The 26,937-nt window shown below is 49.8% G+C and overlaps 12 protein-coding genes across 12 annotated transcripts; 5 read left to right on the forward strand and 7 right to left on the reverse strand.

The window, feature by feature from the left end:
• Positions 1–1,424: 1,424 nt before the first annotated feature.
• On the forward strand, positions 1,425–2,433 carry N7446_003130 (nuclear transcription factor Y subunit beta; the record flags this gene model as incomplete). The annotated part of the gene is made up of 4 exons (XM_058511879.1): positions 1,425–1,581; positions 1,854–1,964; positions 2,017–2,144; positions 2,212–2,433. The coding sequence occupies 4 exons, from the start codon at positions 1,425–1,427 to the stop codon at positions 2,431–2,433; spliced, it is 618 nt and encodes a 205-aa protein (XP_058377415.1).
• A 1,732-nt stretch (positions 2,434–4,165) lies between these two features.
• N7446_003131 (uncharacterized protein) lies at positions 4,166–6,577 on the reverse strand (the record flags this gene model as incomplete). The annotated part of the gene is made up of 12 exons (XM_058511880.1): positions 4,166–4,250; positions 4,307–4,370; positions 4,430–4,489; positions 4,553–4,646; positions 4,700–5,221; positions 5,288–5,358; positions 5,409–5,596; positions 5,659–5,784; positions 5,834–6,004; positions 6,058–6,117; positions 6,168–6,278; positions 6,330–6,577. The coding sequence occupies 12 exons, from the start codon at positions 6,575–6,577 to the stop codon at positions 4,166–4,168; spliced, it is 1,800 nt and encodes a 599-aa protein (XP_058377416.1).
• A 1,923-nt stretch (positions 6,578–8,500) lies between these two features.
• Positions 8,501–9,001, forward strand: N7446_003132 (ribonuclease III domain-containing protein; the record flags this gene model as incomplete). The annotated part of the gene is made up of 2 exons (XM_058511881.1): positions 8,501–8,705; positions 8,760–9,001. The coding sequence occupies 2 exons, from the start codon at positions 8,501–8,503 to the stop codon at positions 8,999–9,001; spliced, it is 447 nt and encodes a 148-aa protein (XP_058377417.1).
• Positions 9,002–9,666: 665 nt separating this feature from the next.
• N7446_003133 (uncharacterized protein) lies at positions 9,667–11,570 on the reverse strand (the record flags this gene model as incomplete). The annotated part of the gene is made up of 4 exons (XM_058511882.1): positions 9,667–10,086; positions 10,161–10,167; positions 10,219–10,490; positions 11,346–11,570. 4 exons carry the CDS (start codon positions 11,568–11,570, stop codon positions 9,667–9,669), a joined length of 924 nt encoding a protein of 307 aa, XP_058377418.1.
• A 6-nt stretch (positions 11,571–11,576) lies between these two features.
• Positions 11,577–11,902, reverse strand: N7446_003134 (uncharacterized protein; the record flags this gene model as incomplete). Its single annotated transcript, XM_058511883.1, has 2 exons — positions 11,577–11,663; positions 11,729–11,902. The coding sequence occupies 2 exons, from the start codon at positions 11,900–11,902 to the stop codon at positions 11,577–11,579; spliced, it is 261 nt and encodes an 86-aa protein (XP_058377419.1).
• Positions 11,903–13,296: 1,394 nt separating this feature from the next.
• On the forward strand, positions 13,297–15,728 carry N7446_003135 (uncharacterized protein; the record flags this gene model as incomplete). Its single annotated transcript, XM_058511884.1, has 3 exons — positions 13,297–13,357; positions 13,467–14,574; positions 14,630–15,728. 3 exons carry the CDS (start codon positions 13,297–13,299, stop codon positions 15,726–15,728), a joined length of 2,268 nt encoding a protein of 755 aa, XP_058377420.1.
• Positions 15,729–16,181: 453 nt separating this feature from the next.
• On the reverse strand, positions 16,182–17,291 carry N7446_003136 (TatD family hydrolase; the record flags this gene model as incomplete). The annotated part of the gene is made up of 1 exon (XM_058511885.1): positions 16,182–17,291. One exon carries the CDS (start codon positions 17,289–17,291, stop codon positions 16,182–16,184), a length of 1,110 nt encoding a protein of 369 aa, XP_058377421.1.
• A 184-nt stretch (positions 17,292–17,475) lies between these two features.
• N7446_003137 (uncharacterized protein) lies at positions 17,476–18,813 on the forward strand (the record flags this gene model as incomplete). Its single annotated transcript, XM_058511886.1, has 1 exon — positions 17,476–18,813. One exon carries the CDS (start codon positions 17,476–17,478, stop codon positions 18,811–18,813), a length of 1,338 nt encoding a protein of 445 aa, XP_058377422.1.
• Positions 18,814–19,418: 605 nt separating this feature from the next.
• On the reverse strand, positions 19,419–21,184 carry N7446_003138 (putative alpha/beta hydrolase; the record flags this gene model as incomplete). The annotated part of the gene is made up of 2 exons (XM_058511887.1): positions 19,419–20,029; positions 20,083–21,184. The coding sequence occupies 2 exons, from the start codon at positions 21,182–21,184 to the stop codon at positions 19,419–19,421; spliced, it is 1,713 nt and encodes a 570-aa protein (XP_058377423.1).
• Positions 21,185–21,451: 267 nt separating this feature from the next.
• Positions 21,452–22,798, forward strand: N7446_003139 (Spo7-like protein; the record flags this gene model as incomplete). The annotated part of the gene is made up of 1 exon (XM_058511888.1): positions 21,452–22,798. One exon carries the CDS (start codon positions 21,452–21,454, stop codon positions 22,796–22,798), a length of 1,347 nt encoding a protein of 448 aa, XP_058377424.1.
• Positions 22,799–23,312: 514 nt separating this feature from the next.
• N7446_003140 (MCM DNA helicase complex subunit MCM3) lies at positions 23,313–26,274 on the reverse strand (the record flags this gene model as incomplete). The annotated part of the gene is made up of 7 exons (XM_058511889.1): positions 23,313–25,391; positions 25,443–25,706; positions 25,759–25,864; positions 25,923–25,969; positions 26,023–26,074; positions 26,129–26,147; positions 26,202–26,274. 7 exons carry the CDS (start codon positions 26,272–26,274, stop codon positions 23,313–23,315), a joined length of 2,640 nt encoding a protein of 879 aa, XP_058377425.1.
• A 293-nt stretch (positions 26,275–26,567) lies between these two features.
• Positions 26,568–26,842, reverse strand: N7446_003141 (Nucleic acid-binding OB-fold; the record flags this gene model as incomplete). The annotated part of the gene is made up of 2 exons (XM_058511890.1): positions 26,568–26,651; positions 26,672–26,842. The coding sequence occupies 2 exons, from the start codon at positions 26,840–26,842 to the stop codon at positions 26,568–26,570; spliced, it is 255 nt and encodes an 84-aa protein (XP_058377426.1).
• Between the last annotated feature and the right edge of the window lie 95 nt (positions 26,843–26,937).

The following is a 26,937-nucleotide window of genomic DNA, read 5'->3' on the forward strand; positions in this document are numbered from 1 at the left end:
ATATACCCATATCTTCTGGATCTTGGAGGCCTAACAGTGTCATGGGGGTACGTACCCTCGGGTTGCATATATCGGTCTAAGCCAATAAAGTCATGGTGAGTATTCAATTGGCCCACTGGGCTTCAAAAAACAAGGCGTATGTTTCCATATTGTAGATGACTTATCGTGCTAGCCCTATCACGTGGACTTGTATATTTCTCATGGTTCCTATCAATCAAAAGCAAAGAGCTGTGGAAATGAGACTTATCTAAGTGGATTTCCTTAGGTAGCAAGAAGTGAGCATTCAACTAAAATGCAAATGTTTCATATGCATATATCTGTATGCTCTATGTAGGGTTTGATGCCTGACCGTAATGGAAAATGACCCAGGCATTGTTGGGCTATGAAGGATGCAGTTTAAGGTTAGATTTATGCAAGGTGTAGTACCAAGGCAGCCGTACAACTGTGATCTCATATCTGCACAGTGCAGCTTCTATAGATGCAATATCGACAGCATTTCCATATGGTATCTCAAATACATAATATTACTATCTCAACGTGGCACGTATTGTAACAAGTCGTAATCTCTATACACCCCTATTGCTGCCTCAGGCGGCGAAAATCGGATGCAATCATGACTGAGCTGAACTCGTTCTCTCCCCTCTTTGACTGTGTCGGCTGCTTCATCCGCTTCATAATCATTCGATTTGGCCAAGAAACCTGCGCATTCACTTAGTATATTTGATAGTTGCTGTTGTGACCCTGTTTGACGTTTAAATATTTACATTGGTAAGTGACCAACCGAAGGCGTCCCTTCGATCTGCCCAGGGAGTTGTGGTTCGCCAATTGACCACAGCCCATGCCCTCCACTCAAAACACCATGCTGACTTTAGCGCTCTGATCTCAGATCCAGACGAATCGGAAGACACTAAGACACTAAGGCTTTATACGGTATGCTCTTCTTCTTCCCTGCGCGACTTGCACCTGTCGGACAGTTGGGCTCCCCCAATCTGACCCACCCTCGCTGCTCCCGCGTTGCATCCCGCGTCACCACTCAAGCTTCACTGGCCCTACCCGACTCGTGAGGCGCACTTGATTGGCATTTCCACAGCAGCGGGTGCGACGCGATCGCCTTTCTTAATCCTTGACGGGTTTCATCCCATTTCCGAACCACGAAGCTAATCCAGGTTGCGCTCGCATAGAGCTAGATCGCGCATTATTGCCAGATTCCCCCGACTCGTTCTTCTGAGGCTACTGTGAAGCGGTTCGTACCCAGCCGATACAACCCTGTCCCGTTTTGACGCAGCCGACTCTGCGCTGTCCGAAACGCAATCGATCGCGCGCCAGCATTAGATCTGACGTGGTCTGACAACAGGCACGCGAAACCAACAAGCATTGACGCCCAAACCCCGGCTCCACTGCCCGTGTCTAAATCACTCATAATCATGTCGTCGACCTCCCCCTCCAAGGAACCTGAACTCGACCCCGAGGTGCAATCGGGTGAAGAACAAGAGCACATGGACAAAGACCACCACGACCCGTCAGGACACCAGGGCGAATTTGAGGTAAAGGAGCAAGATCGGTGGCTTCCGATTGCAAATGGTTAGTTGCGTCAACTTGCATGTTTCTATTCCGATTTGCGCGTACCTTACCTTTGCCCCTCTGCTTTCCCCCGCATTTCGGTCCTCCCAACTGCGCTTTTGATAGTCCCGCTTTCATCTTATTTGATCCTGGACATGCGCCTGCGGTGGTTTTATGAGATGGATTATCGGTCGCATATTGCGCTTATCTGATTCCTTTCGTTATGCCCTCCTACCTTTGTTCTATCATTCTTCGAGTTTAACCCCCGATATGCTAACCCAAGTGACATTTAGTGGCACGTATTATGAAATTGGCGCTGCCTGAGAATGCAAAGATCGCGAAAGAAGCCAAGGAATGCATGCAGGAATGCGTGAGCGAGTTTATCTCATTCATCACAAGTGAAGGTGGGTTCGAAGCTTCTCCGTGTGTCATACATGTGTTAATGAACCTCGACAGCCTCGGAGAAATGTCAACAGGAAAAGCGAAAGACTGTCAACGGTGAAGATATTTTGTTCGCCATGACTTCCCTTGGCTTTGAGAACTACGCGGAAGCACTCAAGATTTACCTCTCCAAGTACCGTGAGGTAAGAAATAATATCCCTACCCAGCAACCGCGCGCATATATGGTTTGAAATCCTAACCAACTTATAGACCCAATCTGCACGTGGTGAGAACCAGCGACCCCCAAGTGCTGGCTATGGAGCCGGAGGACCTGTCGGTGGCTCGGCTCGCCCTACAGGATTCCCTGATGCCGAAGCTGGCAACCCCCTGCTTAACCCCAACCTTGACCCGTCGGAGCAAGATGCCGCGGCCTATGGCTACCCAGCCATGGTTGGCCAATCCCACAACGGTGCAGGCGGAGACTCCTACTAGCGAGTCCATTTTAGCAAAGGATGCATGTGCTGAGACTGGCATCTTTGTGGATTTCAGAGCGGAAGCGTGAGGCGTGCAGGCGTCTTTGGTTTCAGTGTTTATCTGCACCGTTATCTCGGCCATTTGATACAGCGGAATGTGGAGTGTCTCTACCTAGAGGGGTCACCTATTCTCGGATTGCGTTCTATTCGACAGACCAGGCCTGTTTCACGGCCGTTTATTTTCTTGGAGTTTTGCGGGTTATTACGTATTATGGGCTTCGCCAGATGACTGAGACTGTACATTGGATTAAATGACATACTGTCTCCTACTATCTGCCTCCTTTTGCGCTTTGGAAATGATTTGAACGGTATCCATCGGTTGACGGTCTTAGGGGTTGATCATATGTTTACCGAGATCCAGTCAACATCCACGGGTATTGCAGGTCAGTACTTTGCTTCAAAGCAACCTTCTATTGAATTACATAGGCCTTAAATGGGTAGAATGAACTTGCGTTACAGAATCCGAAGATTTGGTTGATCGGTCAGCCGGATCACTGATCAGCCGATTCCTCGAATTCTGAAATCACATCTACGAGTGTCTAAGTAGTTTCCTCTTTATCACCATCGAAGCCACGCTCGTCATCACTCCAGTACCCAGCATCCTTCAAATCCCAAGGCGGGGTTTCTTCCAAATCGATATGTCCAATATGTTGCGCCGGAGCTATCGTGTTATGAACTCCCTTCACCTCTTTCAGGGCGATGAACCTGACTCGCAAAGCTCCACCAAACCATCAACCTGAGCATCCCACTCCTCAACTACACCTTTTTTATATCCGCGAAGACACAAATACTCAAGATTGTCCGAAGGGTCCACCAACATGGCATCCTTCCTCCTGACCTCACCCTACCCCTTGGTGAAATCGCGCAGAAGCTAGATATTCATGCTCAGCCCCTTTCACGCGACGAAATCCTTCAGTGAGCCGTGTATGACCATCGGTGTGTCGGCACGTCGTAAGCTTCCTCCAAATCAAACCCCATTTCTAGTGTATTCTCACCCACACCAAAATCGATACCTCCAAAGTCTCCTTGAGATTGCAAAGAATCTTGATCAAGTCTTTGGGTAAAAATTAAGGAAGAGCCCACCACTTTCTTCCACCGATAGAGTCCAAACTCCCGAAGAACCTTGCTAGGTGCAACAAATTCCAGATAGCTTTGCCGATAGAACAATGTGAGATGACAATTCGACTGATAGTTGAATAGTTAGGCAAGGCTATCATCTTGTTATGCTCGCTTTCGGCTATCCGACGGCTATCCGGTGGAACAAACTCGATTGGCGGGAGGTGGTCGGGAAGTGCCATGCATCCGAGGAGCTTCATGTCGAGATAATGCAACCTCTCGAGCGGCATACCAGGCCCCTTGTTGATAAGGTAAACGCTGCGCAGATTTTGAAGGTACCGAGTGTCAAGCCCGTAGTTTGCGGTGCGGAGGAGCTTTTTGAGAGAGTCTTCAGTTTCTTATCAAAGTATTTTATATATTGGGGGAGGGTTTATAGAACTAGAACAGACGAAATCTATATTTTCGTAGGGTCTGGTGAGACCAACTATCTTCTGAAAGTGAAGTTGTAAATTAAGCTATATGACTTAATCTTCCTATCCTTGGATATTATAAGGATACTCACATTATTTTACCAGGATCTCTTTGACGCCCAAGTCTAATGTGTGTATCTATTTGATCCTCTTTTCGAACCTGACCTATGCTGCTTTGCCCCAGTAGCCCTCGGGGCCATATTGAGCTGGAACAGTAGGCCAGGTGTCAACACCATCCAGCATAGCAAGTCTGCGAGCTCTGGTTAGTATTGGTATTTATAACCCGGCTCAGGGAGAGTCACTTACGCCATACCGCCTGTCAGATGCGGGTCGATGTGGCAATGCATGAAGAACGCTCCTGGGTTTTGCACTGTTAAAAAAGACATTGTTAGCCTATATTTAATTACATAGAATATCTGAAGCACAAACCATGATAGCGGATCGCCAACCAGGCCTGTCCTTGGAAGGCTGCTGGACTGGTGAAGGTATCTGTAAAGCATACTTGTTAGTTCATTGCGAAAATCAGGATAGTCAATGTCAACTCATACGCACCTCTCACGGGAGGATCAACCAGATTGAAGGATTCTGGGATCTCGTTGACAGCCTCTGCGACGGAAGTATAATTGAACTCGCCAGTGCCGGAACCCTGAATAACGTTAGGAACAGGTGGACGAGGCACAAGGGCCTGAAAGAACTCACGAGGACATAAACCGGGTTCGAGTGTTTGTGGAGCGGATGACCAGGCTGAAGGGTTGTAGAATCACCAAAGACCTTGAAGATAATGTCCACCCAGGTGTTGTTCTTGGTAGCGATAACCAGACTGCTGTTCTCTTGCGACTGGGGATCCCACAGCATAGGCCTCTCGGCCTCCAAAGCCAGGTCGTAAGCATGGTGTCCATTGAGGGACCATCTCCAAGCTTTTCCATAACGTCCAATATTGAGCAGGTAGGTCTCATCCGCATGTTGGCTTGGTTTGTTTGGAATTAGCGGTTTGATGGTGTTTTCATCGAGGACGACAACGTCAGAAGTAAGTCTGTTACCACCATAATTGATAGAGGGCGTGGAATCGATGGTGGGATCGCCGTGGGCATATGACAGAGTCGCGCGGCCTGCAATCTTCTGGTTCAATCCGGAATTGGCGACAATAATGGGATAGTCTCCCGCTGTATTGTTCAGCTTTACCAGGGCGGAATAGCGACCGCCGTTGCCGAGTGTCAGTGCCTAGAAAAGGGTACATGGTCAGTATCACGTTGCGACTTGTTATCGGTTGATGGGGAGATATCATACGTCGACTCGGATAGGCTGGATGTATTGGCCATCAACTTCGTACACCCAAAGCGAGTGGTTGTTGATAGAGACTATCTCGGTTAGTCGAAAGTTCACCGATGAGGTATACCACCAAATATACCAGTTGGAACCGAGATGCCCGCCGAGCCGATAAAGTTGAGACTTGCCCATCCCTTCCAGCTTTCAACCTGGATGACTGCTTCCTCCGCGTCTGTGGCATTGCATTCGTTGTACATGGTAGAGGGAACTGCACTGTAGTTGTGCTGCGCATATGTTGTTTGGGCGTATGTGTTACTAAGCGCGAGACATCTTCATGATAAATTGTGAGCTATAATGAGACTTTGATCAGGCTCTTCAGATTGTATACGTACCCTTTGACAGTGTAATTCTTACCCTGTAGCAGGGAAGAGAAGGCAGGGGGGACCAGGCTGCTCGCATATCCAGGGTCGACGCAGCGCACTCTTCCTCTGCCGTTGACCAGGAGAGAATCAGTACATCTAAACGACTTGTTAGGTGTTGCTGTGCCAGTATATACGCTAGACTTACAATGTGTCGATGTCTGCATCTAAAGCAATTTTGCGTAGTTCTTCGGAGGTATTGTGGAACCAATCGGAGAGCATGACCAATTTAGGATCTCTGATCGCTAGATAGATTTGAGCCCGTGTCAGGGTATCATTTGCCATAGCATTGGCCATGTCGTTGGCGGCTGTCCGAGGTCTAAATGACTCTCAGCTTGCTGATATTAGTTCTCAATGTGGATATAAATTCACCTGATATAGATGGGCCCGTACAACCCATCCATAATTTGCCCAGCAGAATGCGAGTGATACCTATGAGTACTCAGCATAACAGACTCTGACATTGATACAATAAAGCTTACCAGTATGTTCCATGCTGCGTGACAGTGAATTTAGAGACAAATTTTCCACCAGGAGGAATGAGCCGCTGCGAAACTCCAGGTACACCATCTGACCACGATGTTCCTTGCTGTCTGTTCTTGGATGAATGCTCGTTCTGATAGGTTCGAAAGACCTGGACTCACTCAAGGCCGTGATAGTGTATTGTGGTATTGTAAGGCAGGTAATTATTCACAGTCACCTCAACCTTGTCGCCCTCATCCATCTGGAGCGGAGGACCAGGGAATTGGCCATTGATCAAAGCTTGCTTACGCTCGACTCCATCGGGCGCCCTTGTGTCCCAAGTCAGATTAAGCACAAACCTTCTCGGAGACTCGAGGGAAAGCAGAGCAGAACTGAGTCCCGCAAAACAAAGGAGCGTGGACAGCTTCATGCTTGCTAGAGGCGTCTTTACACTGTTGCGCAGAGATTAAACATCAATGGGGTCCTGCAGGATAATAAGTACTTCCATGCTTTGACAGATCCCGGATAAAAGGATAAGGGGCCGCCTTGGAGGCTTTCCAAGATTTCATTCATGGCTGACTCGCGAGAAATCAGGATAATGCTGTAAGGGGTCAATAGCTGGACGTGGCTGCCGATAATTTGCATATCGGCACTGGCTCTGCGCTCTGAAATGGTGAACTGCCGATCACTTAGGTATAGTTCGAAGGTGATTGGACCAGGACACCACATACGGAGTCCGTCCAGCTTGAGATCTATATCGAACTCGGCGTTCTTTCGGAGCTGAAGCCCTAGTGAGCTTGCAGGCCCACCTGTCTCAGTCTGATCGATCTACACAAGGCCGGTTCACATTCTTACCCCGGGCAATCATACAACTTTGAGCCGCAGCTCCTAAGCATTACATTCTACGGGCAATAGGATGAGTCCTAAATGTAGAAGACTGACCCCCTAATTCAAGGCCCCGCGAATTGGCTTGTGCATTGACATGAATGACTATTGTTTGCCTGTGGGTCTTACGGTCGATCATTTTCGCTATTACATCCACCGCGAAATCCTTTTTTTCCAACTTGCCTACTCCGCGTACATCCGTACAGTAAGGAGAAACGTGCGCATGTGTGAGTTGTTTCCGAGATTGATGACTTGCCGATCTCCCGAATCTCTCGAAGTGGTGAGAAATCCAGTAGGGCTCGGTAGTTATCATCTTGGTGCACACGATTCTTTATTGAACTTCTACCATCCTTGAACTCGTGTTGCTTTTCGCTTGAATCGCACCGTTGAATTATTTCGCGCTAATAACATTAAGGAACTGCGTGTGGGCAAGAAAGCCTATTAAGGAGGAACTGAAAGCGAAAGAGGCAAAATTATGGTCGAGACATGACCGTGAGTTTGGTTTGAATCTTCTGCTGGAGATAGAATTCCTAGAGACCACTGATTCCAAAAGCCGATGCCTTTTTTTCGGCGGTGAGCATTGCTCCCATCAATGCCTAATAGGTACCCACCGTGAGGTTTTAGGTTAGGTTAGGTTAGGTCCATACAACCTATAACCCACGTTGGGTTGGGTCTTAGCTCGAGGGTATCAACCTATCAGCGTTATTTGGCGATAAATGACTTGTCCTTCATTTTGACGATCCAAAATGCCGGCGTCTCTCTTTGACGCTCATTTCTCAGCCCAGCTCCACAATAAGATTCTAGAGCATGCGTGGATCGTGCCGGACGCGCAGTCGCTTCGCTTTCGTAGGCGACCTGGTGGGAAGTGTCCTTCCCCAATTTTTTTCGAACGAGGCCTACGCCTGTCCTCTAACTCGGATGTAATGATGCCCGGTTGGGGTGGAAGTGAGGCATCCAATGGTATAAAAGAAGGAAGGATCAAGGAGAATGCGGCTGTATACGGGTGTACGTGACAGGTAGATAAATCTGTTGTAAATTTCCTTGGCATTTTTGACAATACGAAGTGTGCTGAGTTAGCAGATGTCTACCCATGTAACTAACATTTTACCCTCCATATTGATTTGAGCAGCTGAGGGAAAAAGCCAGGATGACTGCTTGCAGATACATGAACCAAATAACTAATAACGTCATCGTTTGGTCGAGTGGCTCTACCGCGCGTTTGCCAATGTAAGTGGCAGGCCAAGTCAACTTGCGTGAGAGGGATCAGGCAACCAGTCAAGTCAACTCCTGCGGTCCGACAACTGCTGCCCGAGGTGTTCCTGTAAGCCTTCGAATCAACTCTAATGCCGAAGAGCCGCATGGTGAAAGATAAATAGTTGTGCCCGCAACTGGTGACTATCGCATTCCATTTCTCTTTCCACCACCAGACTCCATCCAATTTGTTTATACGGATCCCTTCAACATCAAAATGGTCACGACACATTCTTCAGAGAATGATCAGGCCGTCATGGATATCCTGGGATACATATTCATTAATGTGTCATTGCTTCGCAGAGCTTTGGAGACCTGGAGTCCCGAATATCCTGACGGCAACAAAAGCCACGCTCTCCTTGGAGATGCGGCTATTGCCCTCGCATTCCATTTTGATGGGTATTCGAAAAGTTCTTCGCGCGGTAAGTGCTTTGTCACTGATTTTCTGAAACACCTCGAGCTAACCTATATTCTAGAGTTAATGACAAACATCCTCAATAACCGAGCATCTAACAACGCTCTGGCTATCTTGGGACGCTCTAGAGGACTTGACGAGCATGTCATCATCAATCCGGCACAATGGGGGATGGTTTCGAATAAAACTATGGCCACTACGGTGGAGGCCCTGATCGGGGCTGTCTTTCTTGACAGCGGACTCGATATAAACGCTGTCATTGCGGTCATGAGAAACTTGGGAATCATGGATAGTGCAGAGTGATACGGTAAGCCCTCGCTTTCCCGTGTTTATTCGGACTGAAAGTTAATTGGACTAATTTGTTATTAAGACCAAAGCGTGTTGTGATTACTCCTTACACACGTTTTGGTATATGGCAGGATAAAGGGGCTCCGGGATCCCCAACGGGAAAGGCCCGGATAAGTCCTCAGATTAGTGCTCAGAAGGATAGTTTAGGTCTGAGAGCTAATCCGAGGATTTAACCGGGTATTTCCCGCAGGGGATACCGAGTCTTTTTATGGTGGCATCTATGATCTGGTGTGGTAGGAGTGACATTGCCACTTTGGCCTGATGTTTTGCGCTTTTCTGTCTTGCTCCTTTTGTCTCGTTCTTCATTTTTCGGATTTGAGATGGAGAGGAAGCCGCCCTGGGGACATTGTTGTTACTGCACTTTGTGTAGCTCACAGGGCCTGGTAAGCTTCAACACAGCAGGCATTCGTGCGGTTGAGGAGGCGTCGTGGACTCTCTGAGTTTCAATATCGCCCTCCTCGGAAACTTGCTTTATACTCGCACTGAAAATCTAACTATAGTCACTCGTTGTACATTTTCCAATTCCACTGTAACAGATTATACAAGAGAGTCCCGCCACGCGGAAAGATCTGCTTGTACATTGGCACGTACCACTCCTCAGGCCAAAGCAGACTTAAGACTTAGGAAGGCCAATCAAACCCGGCAAAGACTTCCTTCACATCGATTAAGCCAGACACTCCTAAGTCATGTTTGGTCAACACAGGATGATCTGAAGTCCAGCTCTTTTCGCGCGCTTCATTCCAGAACTGCAGCATCTGCCCAATTTCACGGCCCCATTTCGGCCACAGGTTATCGTAGTGCTCAATCGGGATTTGTGAGTACTCGGCAGGTTTTCCTGAAACCTCTGACCCAATTTTTACTATGTCTCGGACTGTTCTAGTCTCAGGCTCTGCCAGAACAATTTTGCCAGGTAGGGTGAGCTTGGGCTGGCTCAAGATAGCCACTGCGTAGATACTAAGCTTGATTCTAGGATCACCTACGGTGGTGATGGGGCAATCCTCTGGGACTGGTAGAAGCTGGAGATATTTGCCAGATGCTTTCTAATGTGTATTTAGCACGACTCAATATCTATGAATGATGTACCAATTGGGGAAGAGTGAAGAGTAATACTGACAAGGAGACTGGGAGTAATCATAGGCAAAATGATGTTTGTGGCGTATTAACCGACCTACATGAATGGCGTTTTGCTCAACAAATCTTTATCTTGTTTGATGAATTGGTCGACCTTGAGCTTGCCCTCAAAGTGAGCCACAGAGTGCTTTCCTCCGGGAATCTGAACGTTGTTTGGAATGGTACTCCAGATAAAGTGCTGGAGGGAAGCAGTCCTAGCAGCGGCTTTGGCCATATTTATTCCCTGCATAGCTTCTAGTTCGATACTGTCTTCAATGCTTTGTGTCGCAAAGCTAGCCCAGAAATCAGGTACGGTATAGATGGCGTATGATCCCTGTTGTTTAAAATTAGCCAGTCTTATGATGTAAACAGTGCACTAGGTGACTTAATTTGAAGGCTTTGACGAGACATTGTTCGTCATTCCAATCAGCTGCAACCATCTCGACACCCTTCGATACCAATGCCTTTGATGCATCGCTATTGATATCACGAGTCACACACGGATCTTGTAGTTTCCGGATGTTAAAGCCGCAGCATCAACAGAGCCACCCTGGGGGCAAGATCACAAAGAATGAACTAATTTGGGGCCCGATCGGCGATGAGATCACAAAATTAGTTCTTGTATCGCTCACTGCTCCACGAGTACCATCGTCATTGGTCTGGACTCAGCGGTGAACTTCAATAGTCTCTAGTGGTGTTCGATTCGGGGATTGAGGCTGAATACAAACCATGTTTCTGATTGGATTGAACTCTATTATTGGCCCACTTGCCGATGCCCGATGGTCCGAGCTTTCCAACACTACTGGGGCCGGACAAAGAGAAGGATTTAATGGCGACTTTTGTCCGAAGCCCCAACGTCTGGTAACAAGTCTAGTAGCCACTAAGCGAAATGATTGAATGTCCCTGTAACGCAACATCAAGCCACTGCCTTGGACACTTCTCGAAGGAAATTAGTAGCATTCTCCCGCAAATATATCAATCCTTCCTGATGGTCTAGACAAATTTCCCGTCTTTGGCCATGTCGTATCAACAGAATCGAAGGAACACCTAGAGGAAAGTCATTGTTAACAGGATGTTGCCGAAACTTGGCTTTTAAGTGACTGTGACTGACGCGCAAACATCTTTCATATGCTTAGGACTTCTGTCCCCAGATTTGCTCATGACCTTAAAGCTCAACTCCATCACAAACTTCGTGCAAGTTCAAACACATTGTGTCCACATATGTGGAAATCAAAACGCGTAGGTCACTGGAATGGTCATTGAACTCGTCTGCTAGCTCTTCACGCTGGCTGGAATGAAATGCAATGGAGAGCGTCCTATTCCACTCCTTAAGAATCTCTGCTGCATCCTCAAGCTCTGACCACTTCCATGAAGCAAGAATCGGCGTCTCAACGCAGGTCGTATCGTCAGTCATCGATTTTTACAAGGTTTCAAGGACATAAGCGGTCTGGCGCATAGCAATGGTTCCCGCATCGTAATTTCGGCTTCGGGGGCATCCCAGGAAGACCTACTGCTCTTCGAGGTCTTTACCAGGGAGAAAAAACCATCGATTCTGGCGACGATTTCACTCACTTCGGCGTCCGAAGGAGCCGCAATGATGGAATTATCGACATGGACAATGAGACTGTTCATTTCCTTGCTCTGGCCCTTGGTGTAGACACATGCGTCATCGTCCAGTGGTATAAACTCGAGTATCAGAAGCCTCTGATGGTGTTTCCAGTGTTCAGAATCCACTGACTCAAGCATTTGTGAGAAACAATCCCATTCAAGAAGACTTTTAAGGGCAGGTGCGCCATATACTAGGTTTCTAATCTTTGTCCTCGGTAACACAGTCATCTGCTTCGGGGCCATCAAAGATCTCATAATCGCTAACTTCTGATTTGAAAATTCACTTGGGATTTTATGTTCATCCATTTCACCCTTTCACTCCTTACTCCCACAATCATCAAGAATACATTTGCAGTTGTGCCTTAGGATGGCGTGCTGTGTCAATGGTGCAACGACGATATTCCCGGTGTCCGTTTTGCACTATGCCAGGTAGTCCCAGAATTAGGTCCATCCGTCGGATGCAGATGACTGAGTTTCAGTAGTCGTGACAGTCATGTCCAAGATTCCTCAGCACGATGGCCGACGACGACCACGCGAGGACGATGCTTTGGCTTCACCCTCCAATAATATAAGGAGAAATGAAGTGAGATAAATGCGATTCGAATTGGGGGGAGGGGAATGTGCGGGTAGAGAACATGGACGTCGAATCAAAATGAATAGCATAGTGTAATTGCAACGTACACCTAAAGAGCAAATAGATATTAGCCAGAGCAAAGGTTGGGCGTGAAAGACGGTTGAAAGTGGAAATGAGGTTCAAATTTATGTGGGAATTTGATTTTGAGTGAGGGTTGAGCGGCAAAGACAATCCAATGTACAAATGAGCTTTGAACTCGAAGGAGGTGAGAACAATACATAAGCGACGGACGGAGAGGGGGAAGAGGGTGATAATTTTCTATGAGGGAGCAGCAGACTAAATAGTCCTGTAGACTAGGGCAGGCAAACAAGGGAGGCATAGTCTCTGAAGCAAACATGCCATGCCAATAAGCCTAAGTGATGCATAGACAGACTTGGAAGAGCGTAGCATTTTGGTGGAATTTGAACGTATCTACATAGTAGGAGAAAGTGCTCTCGAGTTTGAAGAGAGAATCAAGGGCATATTTAGGAAGATTGTTGACTGAGGCCAGCTGGATACTTGCTAGTTTTCCCCGTGGACCATAGCGGTTTTCGTATGCCCTAGTGCTAAGAGTAAACTGCAAGTCCGAAGACATATCTTGTGAGGTTCTCTTGCTTTACCTCCATAAGAGACGGTTTCATCTCTATAGAAAATACATAAGATATATAGAGCCCTATCCATGGAAGTGTCATCCACGGGTGGCGAGGTGGATTTACATAAGCAGTTGTGCCCTCTCCGCATCCCACGTGAGGACCCGATCTCGCCCCGAGTTTCGTCGATTCATTATCGCCTTACCCGGGATAGACCGCGCGGACACTTCCTTTTTTATCTGCTTGTCGACCATGTCGCCTTGAATGACCGGTCTTTGTGACTCGAATGATGCAGAATCTTGGTCCATCTGGATCTAGGATGACTTGCCATGTCCTCCGTCAACGATAACTCATCGCCGCTACCTGTCGACGGGGCGAAGCGAAAGCAAGGTACTGATTTCTTCCTTTGCTTTCGCCTGGTCACGATTTGTGTCTTTCTGCGGCTACTTCTCTAGCAAAAATAGGCTTGCGGCTAATTGGTGACTCAAAAATTTCTTAGGCTCCGCCGCCTGCGTCCATTGCCACCGGCGCAAAGTTCGCTGTGATGCCCGTGTCGTCGGAACCCCTTGTACAAATTGTCGCGCCTCTGGAAAGGCCGACTGCCGTATACACGAAAAGAAAAAGCGGCTTGCGGTGCGCTCAATTCTAGATCCCGTTCCGATCCGATCTCGGCCACTCCCCGCGTCTGATCCTACTTCGAATCCTTCTCTTGCAGCGGGGACGCCGCTCCCTCCAAGTTTTCCAACTGCGTTTCCCGGTCATACACCACTCGCTGGAGGTATTCCGCAAAATGGCTTCCAGCAAGGTACGGGATCGGAGGCATTCGGGCGCCAAGGCCCGGACTTGGCGCATGCTCACGAGGCACACACGGAGATGGAGCAACATCTCGTGAAATTGATTGATGAGGAGGACTCCGGTAGAAGGGAAATCCAGCGAGGTGTGCGTGCCTTTTATGTCGGACACGAACTATCAAACATGTCATTTTTGATCCGGCAACAACGAGACCAAGATGACGATGTATACCACTTTGCCAGCAATGAGATCCCCCGGCGCCAAATGAAGACCGGTCATGATCAGCTCCTTATGGATGCCCTGACACTTCCTGAACCGGCACTTGCAGATGAACTAGTGCAGGCATATTTCACCTACGTCAATCCAGGGTACCCGATCATTGATGAGGATTTGTTCATGACACAATATCGGAATCGGGACCCGGCAGATCCACCGCCAATCTTACTTCTGCAAGCCATTCTCCTTATTGGAGCACATGTTTCCCGCGCAAAGGTAGAGCGAGACGCTCTTAAGGAAATCTTTTTCCGTCGCACCAAATATTTGTTCGATAATCGCATTGAGCGAAACCGAGACATTCTTGTCCAAGCGGCCCTTCTTTTGACGTGGCATTCGGACAGTGCGGACGATGATGTTGCTGCAGATGCTCACTTTTGGGTTGGTGCAGCTGCACGAATCGCCACGGGACTTGGCATGCATCGAAACCCCGTTTCCAGTAGTTTTGTGACCCGCGACAGGCGAATGTGGAGGAGAGTTTGGTTCATTTTGGTCCAATTTGATGTGCTAATATCTCTATCATATGGCCGACCCCAAGCAATGTAAGTGACTGTCAATGAATCGTTTTGGCGCAATGCTAATCAATTCTCACATTAGCAATTTGGACGATTCTGATGTTTCTCCTTTGACTCCTGCTGATTTCGAGAATTGCGGTCCTCATGTACAAGCGGAATATGTGATACATTTCACTGAACTTTGTACAATGATATCATACCTCATTCGTGATCGATTTGGGCTTCGCGCAAGTGAAGAACGACGAAAGGCTGTTCTGCAGGAAGCTGACGGGTCACTGGCAACTTGGTCTCTGAAACTTCCTGATAACCTTCGTCTCCGGACATCTGACATGGATCCATGGTCTGCCATGCTCCACTTGACATACAACAACTTCCTCATTCTGCTACATAGGCCGCATCCCAGAGCCTCGGCATACTCCGACGATTATGGTCCCCACGATGCAGAAATCTGTAGTGCAGCTGCCGGTGTCATTGCCTCCATCTTTGAAGAGCTCAGGATGAATGACCGCTTGAAATACCTCTGGTACACTGGTGTTCATACTCTTTTCACAGCCATGATCCAAGTCCGGGTTGAGCTTCGGTTCTCCAACCCAGTTCTTGCTATTAATGCTTTGCGGCGTTTCGACTCGGCCTCCTACTCGCTGCGCGAGTTGGCTCAATACTGGGTTCATGCTGGCACAATTCTGCGCCTCTTTGAAGACTCCAAACGCTTGCAAGAGGATCTTCGCATGGCAACCACCGAACGACCTAAGCCATTTAGTGATCCTCAACATTCACACAAGATGCCCGTTGCTTCTCCGGCCTCAACGGCGTCTATGGCGCAAACACCCCGGCCCATGTCGTTTGGTGTTCACACTCCGGATTCCACAACTCTACAGCATTCCAACCTCTCGCCACAGCCCAATACTCAATTTGACAATTGGATCACCGCCCCTCTTCGACTCAATGTTGGTCCGTTGGAAAGAAACGATCCTTTCTCAAGCAGCATGCAAGTGGATTCTGTCGAGCCGGCTCGGGATTATCCTGACTGGCGACAACTGTTCGCATTCGGTGATGTAGATCTGCCTCCACCTGTTGGAGTGGAAGGTCTACCCGAACTCGAAGACGAATGGAGACAGATTTACTGGCAAGATGCCCCAATGGCAGATCTCATCCACGACGGAGGATGGATTCATCATTAGCCTTGGCTATTCTATCACATTACGACTGAAGGTTGTCATACCTCCCTCACACTACTTCACTACCTCCCTCTCTTCCTTTCTTCCTACCCCTTGACGACGAGACGAGCCACGCCGGGGCACGCAAATACACATACAATACATTTCAAGGCCATGTAGGACAATCTTCTACAGACAAAAGGTTCTATACAAGCTCAGAGCCTACGATGCCATGTCGGACGATCACATACAGGTTTCGATAGAGATATACCCTGTCATATAATTGCAAACATTGATATCGAATACATTTGTCTGCGTTCTTCCTGTATATTCTAGTTCAAATAGACCATATAATATGCACAACATCAAGCCAGCGCCAGAGATGCTTTTCGCCAGTTGCATAGTAAATCCAATGAATCTCAGCCAGAGGGTCAGCCACACAGGTATGTTACCAGTTAAACAGATGCAATGCAAAGCCTAGCCGAATACAAAACGTTGCCAATTATCCGCAAGCACCTGGACACCATGTCTCAATTCCCATCCTCGAAGCTTGCAAATTTGCCGAGCGACATCTTCAAGCAAGTCGTCCATCTGCGCACCTGCCGTATGGAGGTCACTCTCGATCAAGATCCGGTCATCAGGCAAAGCCTTGATAACATCAGTGATCTTCCGCGCCGGAGCTCCACTGAAATTGATAAGACTCGAGAAAGAAAAGTAAACATCTGATGGATTTGACGGATGTAGGAATTGTCGAATCGGCTCCACAGGACCAGAGTACGAATGCATGCAGATACGCGGTGGGAAAGGAGGTGGGCTTTTACTATCTGGTGCAGATGCCTCATCCTCAGACACTGCACCCTCCGCATCCTGCTGCTTATCCCTCTTCCTTCGTGAGAGAACAACCCGCTCATGACCTTTCCATAATTCCTTCAACGTATCGAAGACCGCGCCGTGCGCCTGCACACTATGCATCGAAACAGCGCGGTCCATTTCCCCAGCTAGCTGTAGCTGTGCTTTAAGAACTGTGCGCTGGTGATCCAGCTTCACTTTATACGGCGAGAGACGTCTTCCCTCGCGCGAGCCGGGTGTTACTTGGCCATCTCGATTCTCTAGTTCATCTGGTGACCAGATACCCGGAAGGCGGAAGGCCTTATCCAAGCCGACTTCGCCGACTAGGGCGTCTGGACAAGATTGTAGTCGGGCCTTGGTCTCGGCTATAAGCTCTGAGAGTGGTTTTGGAGTCAGAAGAGCATTGATAAATGATTTGTCTTCTGTTGGTGAGGGCGATAATACAGCCATGTAGTGGTCTTCTTTTTGCTGAGCTGTGTTTGCGTCGGTATCATCCACGATTTGGTGTGAGAACCAGGGGTGCCACCCAAAGCAGGGAATCGCTCTTTCTGGCGATTGCCCTGATTTACCGAGTGACATCGCTGTTTGTTGTACAAGGTCTTGGTCTTCGCCTCGCGTGGCCATGATTGTCAGAGTTGTCGCTTTCATTTGTGGGATGTCTGCCACTGAGGCCATGGTGTCTGTGGGATGACAGTGGGCATCATAGACGCCAATGTCCCAAGGGAATTGCTGGGACATAGTGGTGTAAGGTGTAAGATGATGTTTGATTGAAGTTGATATACAAAGTCAGAAGTGATGTAACCGGCGTTGCTGCCTGGGGCATCCATCACATGTATTTACTCCGCAGATCGAGACAAGCCGAGCAACTGTTTACCATGCCCGGGCTCTTTGCTTTCTCTCCTTCTGGGGAGGATTGAATTCAATGTGGTCCATTTTAACAGCCTTGCTTGCGCTGCCTCTCCTGGCCGTCATCTCCATTCCACTCATCCTGTCAGCATGGGTAACGATATCATTTGCGCTATTCGCGCTGGTATTGCGGCTCTCGGTGGTTTCTATTGAGTTGGTCTATGGACTACTCTTGCATTTCCTCTCAGTGCCTACCTCCTCCACGTCGTCACTGTTGACATTCGCGGCTTCGGAACCTACAACCCCAGCAGATGGTAGGTCCAGACGCAACTCCGGGCATGGAGCCCAGCCTCGAAAGAATAATGAGACTCTTGCATCGTGGGCCATTGGCACGAGCTTGGAAGAGCCAGAAAATAGGAGAAGAAATTCCTACGCCCACAGCATGATCGAAGCCCACAACCTATATCCCTCAACGCCGTTCGGATTTCCCGTCTGCGGAGATGAAGGACGGGACTTCGAAGGCGTAGGCGGCTGGCGCTCTTGTATGCCCTCCAAAGCCCGTAGTACCCATTCTCTTTACGAGAAAGGCACAAGCAAGGCAGCAAGCTCGGAATCATCATCTTCAACGCATAGCCGGACCGGCGAGGGAGATCCAGACGCAGATATCGACGCAGACGAGCGTGCCTGGCTATCTCTAAACCATCGCCTTGAGCTTCCTTCTCAGCTTGTTACCCTGGGAGCTAGTGGCTACCCTGCAACCGCACTAAACAGTCCCACGCATTTCGACAATTCCCGCAACGGCCGATGTCATTTCCAGACATTTTCACCTGGCGCAGACTCACATGGTCTCCAATTCGATGAGCATCACGATGGACATAGGAATCATCACCGCTCACTGACCACATCTTCACTGACCACATCTGACCGCCGCACTGGCACGGGTCTTTCTCTGGCATTGTTGACTAGACCTGATAACACTGCTCCCCATTCCAGGGAGTATGGCTATGGCATGTCTTCATCTACATCTCGCCTATCAGCCCCTTTCATGACACCACAGCCATATGCACCATTCAATACACAGTCACGGGCTCTACCCCGTGGTTTACCGGTGAACGGTGCACCCTATACGAGCTCATATCTCTCCAGCTCTGTTGATGGAGGCCACAGCTTTGGAAGTAATAGCAGTGGCGGGAGTGCGGGTGGGTATTTTTCTCTCAGACGACGGAGTTCCTCTGGGAATCATACCCTCTCTCCGAGTGCTAGTGGGTATACAACCCCTGGCGTTGGTGCATCGACCGATGAGCGTGATGCGTCACTGGGGTTTGCACGTTTGATGGCACATTATCCTACCAGTCCGAGGCACCGAAGGCAGAGTATCTCAGGGTCGAATTCGAGGGGGCTGGGCTCTGGGTAACGAATTAGATGAAGGATTTCTGCGGTCTCTTTTTGTGTTATTGGAAAGTACTGGCTTGGATATCAGTGCAGATGGTACGAAAGCATTGCAATTGTACATAAATGGAGATAGTCATCTGTAACCAAACATGTCGTATAATGGAGCCTCTCAATATTTGGACAGCTAGTCAGGGCACCGTTAGTGGACATTCGCCCTTTACTTTTAGCACTCGGGTATAGGCAATAAAGAGGTGAAAGAATTGTAGTGAACAGTATACTCGCTCGACCTAGAAGACGGCCATGTATGCCTCCTTGCCACAGTATTCGCCTAGATAACGGGTCGTACTGGTGAGCTCTTATGTGATACTTGATATACGATTTCGGCTCTCTTTTAGGATAACGCCCCCAGTTTTGTCCATTTCTATGTTTTGTTCGCCGATGTATGTGAGTTGATGTAAGGACAAGGAACATAATAGAAGAGCGACCCACAAATGTAAAGATATTTACATAAACACCAGAAGCTGTAACGAACGTACCAAACGAGAGAGAGAAAGAAAGGTATACTACGCAATATCAACAAGCTCCAATCCCAAATTTCATAGAGCATTATCAAAAAACATCCCTTCATCATGAAGACTGACGACCCCTCTCCCGCCTGTTAACTTCCTCCATCTCAGCGAGGATAACACTGTTGAACTCCTCCCAGCCATCGAGGTAAAGATGGTGACCAGCTCTCTTAATGACAACCACCTTCGACGAACCTTCGTCGGAGCGACGCTCCTCCGGTGTAGCATTTGCTAACACCTTCCGCTTCTCTTCTTCCAGACGAGCTGCGGCTGCATGGCCGCCTGAAACGTCCATCCAGTCGTGATCACCGTACATGAAAACCACAGGAAGGCCATTTTCACGCTTAGCGGGTGCCTCCGGTTCAGAAGAAGTGGTAGCAGTGGGGGCGGGGTCATCCTCTGCTGGTTTTGAGCAGGCTTTGGCAGTGGAGATCGCGTGAGGAAGTGGGTTCAAGGGAGAGTTATTATGGATCAATTGACGTCCAAGTCCGTGGACTCGGTGGATAAGGGGGCTGCGGGCGAATGCTCCGGGGGCGAGGATATATGCCAATGCGTATTCGCCACTGCCGCGGAGACTAAAGATCGAGTATGAGTAGTCGTGGAGGGCCTTGGCTTCCTCGGCTGGGAGGTGGGAGAAACGGCGAGAGGTCCAGCCGGAGACGATGCGTGGGCCTAGAGGACCAGTCCATCGTACTAGGCTGAAAGGGGAGATATTCGCATCCCACAAATAGGCGAACCACTTGGGAAGATTCCGTCGGGGGGTTGGGCTGGCCCTTGAGCGGGCTGCTGTCCGGTGATAAAGCTACCGTCAGCAGTTTTCGGTGCTGATCCTGGGACAGCAGCTTGTGCCACGACACTCTGCTGGTCCTGGGTAACCTCGCCGGCCAATGTTGATTCTGAAGGCTCAGCAACGTCTGCGGTGACGGCATATGGGTCCTCCGGAATGCCGACAGGAGAGGCCAGGATAAGTTTATTCAGATGACCGGGGTATTTGAGCGCGTAGGCCACTGCCATGTACCCTCCGAGACTGTGTCCCAGCAGGGTAAACCGGTCAATCTTGCGCTTGATGCGCCACTCCTCCAAAGCATCAATAAACCACGCTTCAGCTTCACGAATGGCATCTTCTCTTCCCTTTGCTTTGATTTTGAACGAAGGTCGAGTACTCCGGCCCATACCCAGCATGTCCAAAGCATGCAGTTGCCACCCCTTGAGACGACTGAGCGGCTCGAAGTTCTTGTAGAAAAATCCAAGACCAGCCCCGTAGCCGTGCAGCATGACCAGATGCTGATCAGCTTGCTCACCCACTCTTTCTACCGAGAACTCATTGAGCGCGCGGTCCTTCCCGCTCAGCTCCACCATGCTGGAGCTCCATCTGCGCGGGCCGTACGGGTCATCAAGGGAGTTCGTGCTGATCTCGCCCTGCTGATTATGGTCTGTGGACTCCAAGCTGCCCCTTCTCTCTGTTCCCGTCTGCAGGTGGGTGGGTGGTTCATGGCGCAAGTAGGGCAGGTAGGAAAGGACTTTGTGTTCCGTCTGTGCAACTGGCAGCTTGGCCCACCATTCAGCAAAGCCGTCTCGATATGATAGGGGAAACATTGAGGGCCTTGTTGCCGTAGCCCGGGTGGCATACGGAGTGGCCTCTTCGCCCGAGCGGCGATTTGTGTCCTCTTGGGATGAGTTTAGTGATTCTGAGGCCATTGAGGAATAGCGGTGCCCACGAAGGGTATGGAGCTTGTATGATCGGAGGTGTGCAAAGGCGAATGTATTTGACGTGCGCAAAGTAGAGATACAGGCGTGGTCAGCCAGTCGAATGGAGGCCACGCTCATGAGACGCTGGGAAGAATCGGAGGAAGTAGCATAGCATATAAGCGGAGCCGGAGTTTGCGGGCGGGCGTTAAGTCCGTGAGGCGACAAGATTCCCAAATCTTCAACTTGAAAAAAAAGAAGTGAAAAAAGGCAGAGAATATAGGCAGCCGAATACAAGTTTATAGTATGAAGTCAGAAGTTGAATGTTGTGAGCGGAGAGGCTGATCACCTGTGGACCGCCTTCCACAACGGCCTTCTTCTGACTTCACTCACACCCGATCATCCACCATGGTCTCGCCATTGGACCACCTGGTCAAGGGCGCTCCAACATCAGAAGCCCGAGCTCCTACACCAGAGCCATTGCATCCCCAAGCATCAGATGCCTCACGACTCTCCGATCCCCTCGATCACCTCCCGTCGGCTCCCCCGCAGATCTACCTGAACCTGCTGATTCTCGAAACCTCGCTGCGAGCCCAATACCTGGCTCTGCGCGAACGCCGGAGGCAAAACACCTTCTTCGTTCTTCTCCTTGCCGCCTGGATCGCCTACTTTGCCTATGCGCTCTTCCTCCGTCCACGAGAAGATGGCCGCGGCGTTGGCGGCTCAGTCTACTGGGTTGTTGAGATGGGAGAGAAAGTCGCCCTGCTCGGCGGCGTAGTGACAGCCTTGCTGGTCTGGGGAACAGGGCAATGGGAGCGCGGTATCCGATGGCCAAGGCGCTGGCTAGCAGTCGCCAATCGCGGCCTACGAACCATGAACACCAAGATCATCATCATCCGCGGGCCATTCTGGCAGGAGATGCTTTCCTACCTCTCCTTCTTGTTCCCCTTCTCCATCCCATTCTTCCCCTCCCCCACTGGCAACTACCAGTTCGTCGAGCGGAGTCCCTCAGACAAGCGCAGTGCCCGTCAACACTACCAGCAATACTACAACGGCGGTGACAGCGAGTCCGGTCTTGTAGAAGAAGACCTCAGCCCAGGAGGTGACTACATTCGGCTGCTTCTACTGCCCAAGTCATTCTCCCCCGAGTTCCGCGAGAACTGGGACGACTACCGAACCGACTTCTGGGAAAAGGAAAACGAGCGCCGTGCCCAACTACGCATCAAGCTGCGCGAGCGTGAAATCCACCTCGCCCAGACAGAGGGCGGCTGGCTCAGCCGCTGGGGACTAGGCTGGCGCGCATCTCAGCGCCGCCGCCTCGTCGCAGCAACCCTCCACCGACCCATCGAGCCAGAATTTAAACACCGTCTCAGCCACAGCCACCACCCGTCAGTCTCAAAACTAAGCCAGGAGCAGCGCGGTCCATCCTCCCGCCGCAGTACCCGCTCCGAATCACATTCCCGTACCTCGTCCCGCAGCACGACACCCGTCGACATCGGCTTGGACCAGGACCGGCCACCCTCACGCTCTTCAACATCCAGCAGACCCCGCCGAGGCAGTACAGCATCCGGAGAATCTACACCGCAACAGCGAAAACGAAAAGGCTCCATGCTCCGCCGGGGCCTGTCGCCTCTGACGCAGGCGCAAATCCGGGAGGGAGTGAGGACGCCGTCATTTTCGTCGGATGATTCTGTGCTGCCGATGGGTGAGAAGGATAAGGAGGAGTCTATACCGGCTGCTGTGCCGGAATTGTAACGCGCACTACACGCACTGCAAATTAGCACGGAATGTTGCTCATGCTGTTTATTTCTATACCCTTGTTCTCTCTGTATTTTGGATTGGGAGTGTCGGATGATGTCTTCGCTGGTTTGTATGACTGACCATGCGTTGCTTGTTCTATAGATACATTGGATGTTTCAATCATGGTTTTGTTTTTTCTGCTTTCTTTTGCGTAGATAGTATTCCAGTGCATGTTTACGGTATTTTCGATACATGTCTACCAGTTAAGTAATATCGTAGTATGCACATGGACCAAGATCAGGCTCAGTCTACTTAGGGAGTTATAGTCAAGCATCGGTATTCATTCATATTTCTCATTGAGTCAGTCCACTGATATCCCCAATTCCATTCCATACGCCAAACACAAAATTAACGACATGTGATATCAATCCCAATGCAATGGCGATAAACAACTCAAAGACAAGACGCAACACCCCCAGCGTTCTCCTTCTCGAGGAAAGGAGTTTCGCTATTGCAGATCCACGACATATTAGACACGGTAGACATTGTCATCGTCCTCGAGGAACATAAGCAAGTTCTGCTCGTTCATAACCCGCAATGCCTGGATAGCCTCAGGGTGCGAGAAGACACTGCTAGCACCATGGGAATCCTTAATGGCAGTGTTAACAGCGCCAATCAACTCATTGACGTTCATCTCATCGCCATCGGCGAAGACCTTAGAGCCCATTAGCGGGCCTAGGGTCGAACGGAAGAGAGTCATGCGCGCGGGCGTGATGGGGACGTCGGATGATGTGGTCTGAGAGTCTGTCTGGGACTCGATGAGTTGCGAGGCGGGCTGCGATGAGGCCACGGACATCTGTGAGTCGGACTGGGTCTGTGTACGGCCTGTCTGGGTCTGGCTGGACCGCAGGCGCTGAGCACGCGGGCTGGCGGCGTACAGGCTGTCGTCTTCTTCTTCGTCTGGGATTGGGACGCTAGATTGGGTGGCTGTGCCACGTGTGCGTGCCGTGCCGGTTCGTCGGCCTGGTGTTGCGGTTGATGTGCCGCGGGCTGTTGTCTCGTCGTCGGAGTCGTCGTTAAGTTCTGGATCGCTGTCCTCGTCTGAGGAGTCCTCGAAGGAAGTCACCTTGCGTCTCTTGCGGCGCTCGTCTTCGACGACTTCCTTGAACATAGCGAAGCGGAGGATGGATTCGGCATGCTTGGCGTCCTTCTCGTCGACTCGGCTAGATAGACGGGCCTTGGCGTGTGCGGTGGAGAGACGGATGAGTGTCTCCAGGGTACGGGGGGTGATGGGTGAGGTGCGGCGTTTGTTGCCGGTGAGTTCGTCGTTTCGCAGAGCAGAGTATGTGGCGATGACGTGGTCGGCGGCGCCCTTAGTCAAGACGGGCTTGACACGGGACTTGGCGTACTGGATATACTTCTTGATGAAGGGGATGCTGATGATTTCAACATTCTTTGTGCGGTTGTGGCTTGTGTTAGGGTTGACCATGCCTCCGTGTAGCATGACGTTGAACTTCTCAAACACCTCCGTAGGAGCATTGGTATCTTGACGATCTTCAATGCCAACACCCAGGGTCTGGTTGAGTTGTTCCCGAACAGGAGCGCCCTCTTCGGTGCCAGGTTGGCGGTAGCGGTGCATACGCAGAACGTGCTCCGAGATTGTTCGGTCGTGGGTGTCTTCAATATCATCCGTCACAACAAACAGCAGATCGAAACGAGAGAGCAGGGAATCGGGGAGAGCAATGTTCTTGTGAGGGTCCTTGTGAGGGTCGTATTGACCATAGATTGGGTTGGCAGCTGCCAGAACACTGCAGCGCGCGTTGAGACTTGTGTGAATACCAGCCTTTGCGATTGTGACAGTCTGCTGTTCCATAACTTCGTGAATAGCGACACGGTCGACATCACTCATCTTATCAAACTCATCGATACAAACCACACCACGATCACCAAGAACCATGGCACCAGCCTCCAGACGACGCTCACCAGTTTCCTTATCAGAAGTGACGGCGGCAGTCAAACCGACACCTGAGGAGCCACGACCAGTTGTAGCAATTGCAAGAGGTGCGGTGTTCAGAACAAAACGAAGGAGCTGAGACTTCGCAGTCGAGGGATCACCAACCATCAGGATATTAATATCACCACGAAGATGGGTACCATTATCCAAGTTCTTCTCCATACCGCCAAGCAGCATCAGGAGGATAGCCTTCTTGATGTAGTCATGTCCGTGGATAGAGGGAGCCAGTGACTTGGACAGTAGCTCAAAGACGTTTTTCTTCTTGGCAATCTTGTTGATGTTTCGCACATCCGTATCCGTAATGGTAGCCTGTGCAATACCACCGCCACTCTTGGAAGACAGCTGAATGATGTTGTTTGCCATGACAATGGTGCGGAAAGTCGAGGATCCATTGCCTGCATTCCGGTTACCCAGGGTGCGGTAGATACCAACCAGCTGGATTCTGTCTCCGGGCTTGGCCGTGTCGACCAGGTCGTCGTCGAGGATAACATCGACACTTCGGGGCAATTGTCCGGCAGGGGCACGTTCGGGCATTTCTTGGATGGAGATCGATTGGTGGTCCAAATATGTCGAGTAACCATACTCAGTGATAAGCTAGCCATATATTAGTCCCTGGTAAGCACTCAATAATCTCACAAGACATACTGGGTTCTTATCATCATCTTCCTGGGGATAGACGTTCAAACTGGTTGCACCGCTGGCACTCATAGTCTGATCCCGATATTTTCTCGCAACAAAGCGGTCTTTTGCCTCAACGTAGTGGACACTTTGAACGATCTTGGGGCGGACCAGAGAGCATTTTGTAACAATGCCCTCGAGTGAGACCATGTGGTTCAATTGTTGAGATCCCAATGTGCGGGGGTTACAAGAGAATTCTCCGAATGCACCAACATAGGCGCAGTAATAAGCCTATCGAGGAATTAGACACTGAATATGAGGAGATATGACCAAAGATACACACTGCTTCATCGGAGGTCTCCTTGGCAGGTCGGGCAGGAAGAGTCTTGACGACCTCCTTCAAGGCTCTGTCAAAGGCTTGCGAGTAGTCGAACGGCGAAGAGAGGAGCCTGAATTAAACCCATGAGTCAATATCCAATTGACTGCCAAGGCCGAAAAGAAACATACCCATCGGCGAGCTCGCGGTTGTGTGCTCTGATTTCATCGATGCTGACCTGTTCAAAAATCAGCATTGCCCCCGACAGGGACTTCCAAGAGACCAACGCACAGTCAAGCGGCGCATGCCCCTATTTAGCATCACCACAATATCCGCTCGATAGCTGTACCACCTCCGTTAGAACCGAATCCCATCATCAATCTCGAAATCGACGAACCTGCGTGCCCGTGCATCGCCTGAAAAAAAAAGATGTTAGCACCATGGACCACCAATCCAGCGACAAAACATACTCGGATCAAGAAACTCAACGGCAGCACGCACACGATCCTGCGCGGCCTCATCACGTAGTTGTAACCCGTCCATGATGTAGTCAATATAAAGCGGATGGGTAGGGAAGGATGAGTCGAGGTGTTAAGGGTGTACCGATCGGGCTAAATTGAAAGCGACACGTCCCTGGTGAAAAGAGCGCGTCCCACGCGTCCCGCGTGTCTGTGATTAGGTCAGCGCTTTTTTTTTCCTGGGATATATAAGCCGGCCATCCCCCGATCCTTTTTCTTTTCTTCAAGCGACTCTACGTGCGTCTCCCCTCCCCCAACTGGTTTCGGTTTCACTCTTGAGGATCTTTACTGACCTTTTCAACAGTTCAAAGAATCACTTTAGAGTAGACGTCCTCTTTCTAAGCTCTTTATAAGAGCCACAGAATCTCCACCCTTGCTGATGACTGCTATGTCCTCGATGCCCTAAAGTGAAACCTTTTTACTCCCGCCTCGACTGTTACGCGTGCTTTTCGGAGTGTCTGTGTTCTGGTCCAGGGAGTGGTGATGATCTTGACCTGGTCTCGATGTCTGACTTCGGTCGGTCGGTCCTGGTGGGTGTCGAGGAGGTCTGAAAGGTCCTTCCATTTAGTTGATGGTATGGTTATCTGTTTCATCACAAACAATGAACAACAATTACCTTCTTCACTTGAAATCTTTTCGTAAATTCTGTTGCGCGTCATGCCGCTCCGCTGTCTAGAAAATAATTTTA

The sequence above is a fragment of the Penicillium canescens genome (genome assembly GCF_028828765.1).
Source record: "Penicillium canescens strain IBT 15451 chromosome Unknown utg000002l_segment0_segment0, whole genome shotgun sequence".
Taxonomy (NCBI): Eukaryota; Fungi; Ascomycota; class Eurotiomycetes; order Eurotiales; family Aspergillaceae; genus Penicillium; species Penicillium canescens.